Raw genomic sequence first — 7228 nt, forward strand, 5'->3', positions numbered from 1 at the left:
AGAATGAATATTAAAACGAAAATCTAAATCAATTACACAATGATTAGAGACCTATATATAGGTTTCTAATGTTCTAATGGCTAGTTTTACAATATCACGTGATAGACATTACTTGCTTAAAAGCAGTATAAAATACAACTAAGGCACTGATATATTGATCAGTATTGATCAGCTGACTGGGTCACCTTGTGCTTGGGTTTTAGTGGGCTGTGTGCACCATCAGGATGGTTCTTGGGCCTTGGTGGTTTGGTCCATGTGCAGAGATGACGAATCTGTAGTTGCCCTGGTCTTGACTCATCTGGTTAGGGCTCAGACAAGGCTGCAAGGTGGGCTGGCAGACGGTTTCTTCGATATTCTGGAAATGGAATGTTGTTGCTGCTGTTTTTCTTGGTTGGCTTGTGCCTTTATTTTAGGCTGGATAATGAATATGGGTTGATCTATCCTGGCCTGTATCTTGGTTGTCATGACCATGGGCTGAGTTGCGCACTTGTTCTTGGGCTGGGTCATCTTCATGGGCTGAACCATGGGCTGAACTATGTATACATGGTTCACTTAATCATTTGTAAATAATCAACATATATAAGGAGTATTAAGAAAAAAAAAAAAGCACAAAGCTAACAAACATCAAAATTAATAAAAGCTTAATAGTAGTAGTACAAAAAAATTTATTGTTAGCCCTTCAACGGCTACCTTAATAGGTGAAGGTCCCTTGTCGGTCGCCAGAGCTGCTACAAGCTTCGCACCTTGTAGAAGCATTCATATTGAGAAATTTTCGTTTTTAGCAGACATCAAAATGTTGATATTCATCATATTCACAATCAAATCTAGAACTTTCATCACATATATAAAATAACAAATAAATGAAAAATGTAATTAAATTCGTTGGTCAAGTTAAATGTGCAAGTTTAACACATGCAATTTCTTACATGCCTTGGAAGCTAACTCTAAAAATATTGGGTAGGCTATTTTTAACCTAACTCTAAAGAAAAAAGGGGAATTATAACACAATCATACAATTACTAACCTTCACATCACAATGAAGAATATGGTTCCCATGCCAGTAGTCAACAGCCATGAGCAGTTGAAAAGCCATTTATAGAGATTCTACACGCATTTAAAACAATATTCAATACTAAGAACAAACATGTCATGCCTAATATCTAATTTTTAGGCAGGGTGCAAACCACACAATACACACTGACAGGAAGATACTAAATCATCATTACTTCTCATTTTCGTGTTTATATCGCACAAGAAGGGCTAAACTAAAAGAACCCTTTTCGATTTGCCTCGGGACATAATACTGCTCCATCTTTAAAAAAGGTTCTATCAATATAAATTACACGTTAAAATATTTGTAGACACAAAACACAGTACACAAAAAGCATAGATGATAATGCAAAAGAAAGTTCTCTGAATTGCCCAATTATTAAAAACAAACCTCTCCACTGGGATCTATGTTGCCAAGATATCGAAGAATTGCTTCTTGCTTCTCAAAAGCAGAAAATGTAGCTTCACTACTTCTACCAACTACATATGGCTTCAAAGCTCCTACCTTCCTTGCCTTGCCCATCTCATTAGCAAAACCTTCACTCCTAAAAAAAATACATTCGCAAAATAAACCCATCAATCAACACACAAAAAACCAAGTTACAAACAATTATTAATTTGTAAGATGAGAACAATTTCATTACAACAATTTCAAATATTTAGAGATAAATGGAAGAGACATTAACAAAAAAAAAAAAAATTTACTAATGTGTTACCTGTTTTAAACAAGAATGTTAGTGGAATGTTAGAAGGTGAGTTTCTTTCAAAAATTAAAATGATTGATTAAATTAAGGTGTAGCTTAAGAGTAAGGGATACGTATATGTTGTGCCAAGTCCCAAATCGCTAGCCATTAGGGAAGAGTTTGATCACCTCATAACTCATGCACTATCTTGAACTCTTGAGAGTGAAGATGTGAGTGTTATGGGTTATGGAAGATTGAAGTTTACTTGATGAAGTGATCAAAGTGAATAATCTGATGTGCCTTAGTGAAGGCAAAGACGCATTCAAGGAGTTCAAGTTGTGCCTTGAACAAGGCAATGACTAAGAAGGCTAATGCTCGACAAAGACAGCTTGTGGCTCAAGGATCAGAGACAGGTGAAGCACTGCGCGATTGGTTGAGCAGGCTGGCTTACTCAAGTGGCTAACAGCTCGAGTATTCAGTCAGATTCTGTTTAATACAAGATTTTTGTGGGCTATTTGGGTTTTTGTCTTAAAGCTTTCTAATATATTATGCGACTATAAAAGAGGGTCTTAGAACATCATTAGGGTTATTGGATGGGCAAATACAAGAGAGGCAACTAGGGTTTACACCATTAGAGTTCTTTCTCTTTATATTTGCATGTTTGTGTGAGATTAACATTAGAGGTTCAATCTTTACCTTGAGAGAGTGTTCTCAAGGCTTGTGTAAGTTGCTTCGTTGATGTATGTTGATGTATTAATGATAAGAAACTTGTTTTGAGGGGGAGACATCCATAGATACCTCATAAATATTGTTGTTCTTGTTTATTGCTATGCACTGTTTTTGGGTGGTTTCTTTGTGCATTTATTGTTGATTGTTCTCCACCAAACATTAGAGTCCATTTACAACAGTGTACTTAAAGAATAGAGGTTTGGGTTCAAAATCTACAATATTAGTATTTGTGTGATTTTTGTTTTTTTGAGGATAGGGTTGCCTGTGCAACCCCTTGTAATATGCAAGGTCCGCCAATGTCTTAAAGTAATAGCTTACTGTATTAAAGTGATTATTTGTTCACTTAAAACGTTAGAAATCACTTATAATATTAAACTGACCAACTATAACTTTAAAGTGATGACTTATAATCTTAAAGTCATTACTTATAAACTTACTGATTACTTATAATCTAAAGTGACCTATTATAAATTAAAGTAATAATTAGTAATGCTAAACAAATCACTTAAAATCTTAAAATAATTAATTATTATTCTAAAGTGATCTCTAATTTCAAAATAAGTTAAAATGTTAAAATAATTAATTATTATTCTAAAGTGATCTCTAATTTCAAAATAAGTTAATTATATGAATACATGTGAAAAGAATGAACAATATTCTAATGTGGAATAAGCGAATAAGGTTTACTTCCAATTGTTCCATCTCATTTTAGTATTGCTTTCAATTTAGAGTTAATGTCTCAATTTCTTTTTGGATACTTTTTTCATCTCACTCTTAATTTGTATTTAATTTTTAATCTATAAGTTTAAATATAGTCAAGTGCGATTTTGTTTGATTCGTCTCAATTTAAAGATTATTAATATTAATTTTAATAATATTTTTTAATTATATATAAACAAACCTGCAGAAAGCAAATAACCAAATTTGACATTAATTTTGAGTATCTTTCTTTTGGCTTAAAATCTAAGTACATACAGATGCTGTATTACCTTCTTCCTCTTTCCTCCTCCCTCCTTCCTTAGAAAACTTTGAACCCGGAGAAGTCATTCTTAACTGTCAAATTTTGGTATTCACTCCTTTTTCAACGCTGTCGGTTAATCTCCTTCATGTACTTCCCCTCATTGAGCTCTCCTTTTAGATATGTTACTCGATTTTCATTCTTTAACAGTGTTATTATTTCATTGTTTATATGATTATCATACACTATTTTTTTGCTGGTTTTAGTAGTTGTGGGTTTATTACTTTTATTCCAAGTGCAATGTTTTGCTTTTATTCTCTGGAAATCTCTCTTGGTTATTGTGCTGTATTTGAATTCGTTTTAGCAAATTTCGTTGTAATTTAGGGTTTTGTTTGATAGATTTTAGCATTTTGTTGTTGTTATTACATTTGCACATCATCAAAACAAATTGTGGGAAGGAATAATTTAGGTTAACAAAATTTAGAGTTTAGTAATAAATTTTTGTTTATGGCCTAAAAATGTAAAGAATTATCTGGAAATGAAAATTTTTTCAAAGTAATGAAAAAACAATTAGCTTGTGTTGCACCATTTAGAATTTACTTGTAATTATTTGTTATTACATTAATATGCTTGAGATAGGACTCTAGCTGATTGTATTATGACTTTTTGTGCTGGTTGTTGTCTTCATTTGGCCCTGATTATTTGATCAAAAACGCTATTAGTATTGAATTGTATGATAGTCAAGTTGGTTCTGCATGTGACGATTAACATTAAACTCCTGTGATGCCAAGGGCATCCACCTAGGTGAGGTGAGGGGATGTAGCCATGTAGTTAGCTTTAAGCATACAATTTCTAAGAAGTTCTTTCTTTTAGGCGTGGAGGCTGTTGTAAAGTGTGTCCTAGGGCATGTAATTGAAAATTTTAAGTAGTTGTCTTCAATAAATTTTCTGGAGGATTGAAGATTAATTATGTTGTGAAGGGGATTGAATTGAAGGGCACATCTTGAAGGTTTTGTGATGAGCAAACTTTTTCAATTTTCATCATTTACTAAAATGGTCTTTTTATCCTTTTCTTTTGGAAGATTGACTACTATGAACTTGCAGTCTATTTTATATCTTTAGTAGAAGTTATTTACCATTGTTGAAGCTAATGTGGAGGATGGTGTTAGATGACTTTGATCCAATTTGGTTATTCATATGTGGTAACTTTAGGAGAAGTGTGTGGTATTATGTTATGCAAGTTCAATAACTTAAGCTCTTCTATCAGAGCACACATACTTTCTAATATCCTTTTGAGTATGCATATGATCCAACTCTTTGTTTTTCATATTCTCTGTTTTTTGCCCCTTTCTCTTTTATCCTTAAGAGAGGTGTTGAATTTCGAATCTGTAATTACTATATTGGTGGTGTAGGTTGCTCGTTTAGGGTGTTATATGGCTAGTGTAATCATGTTGTGTAAGTACAATATATTATTTTCTTCGATTAGTGGAGAGATTTTATGATGTCTTTGTGAGATACACTTCTGCTTGATCCCACTCTTTGATCCCTGTGTCCTTTACCCCTCTCCGAACCTTGAGAGAGGTGTTTTGAGTTTTGAAGCCGTGATTGTCTCACTTTTGGGTTTAACTCTCTGAGCTTTTGTAATGAGTCTATTCATTTGAGAGAGATAGAGGGAATATCATATCATAGTGTAAAAACAAGGCCGTATCGCTTAGCGTTGGCCGTGTTGTAAAGGTTTTAAAAACAACGAACCAAAATTTCCCACGATATAAAGGTGTAAAAACTGCGCTTTGTGCGGTATCAAGGTATATCTTTTGGTTTTGACCGATGTTTAGGCGTTACGATAAACGCATCACTCACGTTACCGCATCACCGAAATTTTTAGCTTCTTTCAGTGTGAAATCTTTTAGATATTTTCAGAGGCCAAATCTTTGGTTTGTATCCAGTGCACCTTAAGGCTGAGCTTAGACTTGAGAGTTGGGGAAAAATATCAAACCATAGAAATGTTAATATGCATAGAAGGGTAATTAACTCTGCCCTGCTTTTAAATATAGCCTGCTAATATGCAACTTAGATTAATACAAACTTTTTTTGTGATTTTTTTAGAGCACCTGTAACTGTATTGTTGTGATATGCTTTAGTGTACCCTTTAAGTTTATTCAATTCTACCGTTTACTATGGGCCATGGTTTTTGCAGAACTACTTGGTCATTGTACTAGCCATGGCAAAGCACCATCCCGATCTTATCATGTGCCGAAAGCAGCCAGGCATTGCTATTGGACGGCTATGTGAGAAGTGTGATGGAAAATGTGTGATCTGTGATTCATATGTCCGGCCGTGCACACTCGTTCGAGTTTGTGATGAATGCAACTACGGGTCCTTTCAGGGTAGATGCGTTATCTGTGGAGGTGTTGGCATTTCAGACGCGTATTACTGCAAGGAGTGCACTCAACAGGAGAAAGATAGAGATGGGTGCCCAAAGATCGTCAATCTAGGAAGCGCTAAAACAGATCTCTTCTATGAACGGAAGAAATACGGTTTCAAGAAACGATGATCTACGGCTGCATGTTTTGCTTCTTTAACATCTCGATTTATGATAAAATCTACTATAACTTTGTATGATTTCCTTATTCTATTTCTTCTGATTTAGAAAACTGATGAACAGGAGTTTTCTCAAACACTAAGTAACAGAAAATAAGGTAAGCTGTCAATGTGCACAAAGATCTTGTTGGAGCTTTAGCTGAAAACTTTCACCTATTAATGTTGTATGGTTTCTCTTTATTTTGTCTTATGTTTGTGGTGAATTTCGTTTACCATTACTCATTTCAATTTAATGGTGGTGTTTGGTAAAAGGGCTTATAAAACAATTTTAGCTTATTTTTGTAGGAAAATGTGATTCTTATTTCCCATCCTCCAATGTAAGGAATATATATACAAATATATCAAACTCTAAAGCACCAAACGATGATCAGAATACCCTCACACCACATTCCTAAACCATTGGACCATACAAAACTCCTATTACACCCCGTCAATCGAAGTGGGAGGTGATTGGACACTGAGATTGGAACGAAACTCATCAAATAAAACCCGAGGTAAGCCTTTCGTACATATATCTGCAAGATTAAAACGAGAGGGGACATGTAACACCCGGGCTTGACCACGAGCCACCTTCTCACGAACAAAATGAATATCCAAGTCAATATGTTTAGTGTGCTGGTGCTGGATACGATTTCCCGAAAGATAAATGGCACTAACATTATCACGGTAGACTAAGGTGGCTTTAGGAATAGGACAGTGAAGCTCTACGAGAAGATTACGAAGCCAACAAGTCTCGGCAACCACATTAGCAACAGCACGATACTCAACTTCGTACTAGAACGAGATACAGTAGATTGTCTCTTTGCAGACCATGAAATCAAGTTATCACCAAGATACACACAATATCCAGACGTGGACCGTCTAGTATCAGGTAAACCAGCCCAATCGCATCAGTATAACACACTAAGGATGATGTCGAAGTAGCATTAAGATGAAGACCCAACTGTTTAATACCTTGAACATATCGAATAATACGCTTCAATGCATGGAAATGATGTTCCCTAGGATCATGCATATGGAGACAAATTTGTTGCACAACATAAGATATATCCGGACGAGTGAAAGTCAGATATTGAAGAGCTCTGGCTAGACTTCGATAAAGGGTCACATCAAAAACTGGAGAGCTAGAAGAGGCTTCAAGTTTGCATGCAGTATCCACTGGGGAATGAGAAGGCTTACATGATGACATACCAGCCCGCTCAATTATA

The 7228-nt window shown here is 35.0% G+C and overlaps 1 protein-coding gene across 2 annotated transcripts; it reads left to right on the forward strand.

Moving 5' to 3' along the window:
• Positions 1-3395: 3395 nt before the first annotated feature.
• On the forward strand, positions 3396-6460 carry LOC130826852 (PHD finger-like domain-containing protein 5A). Of its 2 annotated transcripts, none has more exons than XM_057692450.1 (2): positions 3396-3528; positions 5617-6460. In XM_057692450.1, exon 2 carries the CDS (start codon positions 5641-5643, stop codon positions 5971-5973), a length of 333 nt encoding a protein of 110 aa, XP_057548433.1. In that variant the 5' UTR covers positions 3396-3528; positions 5617-5640; the 3' UTR covers positions 5974-6460. The 2 variants fall into 2 exon arrangements, with proteins under 2 accessions (XP_057548433.1, XP_057548432.1); XM_057692449.1 differs by having other exon boundaries at positions 3402-3570; positions 5617-6450.
• The last annotated feature ends 768 nt before the right edge of the window (positions 6461-7228 follow it).

Source organism: Amaranthus tricolor, chromosome 11 (genome assembly GCF_026212465.1).
Source record: "Amaranthus tricolor cultivar Red isolate AtriRed21 chromosome 11, ASM2621246v1, whole genome shotgun sequence".
Taxonomy (NCBI): domain Eukaryota; kingdom Viridiplantae; phylum Streptophyta; class Magnoliopsida; order Caryophyllales; family Amaranthaceae; genus Amaranthus; species Amaranthus tricolor.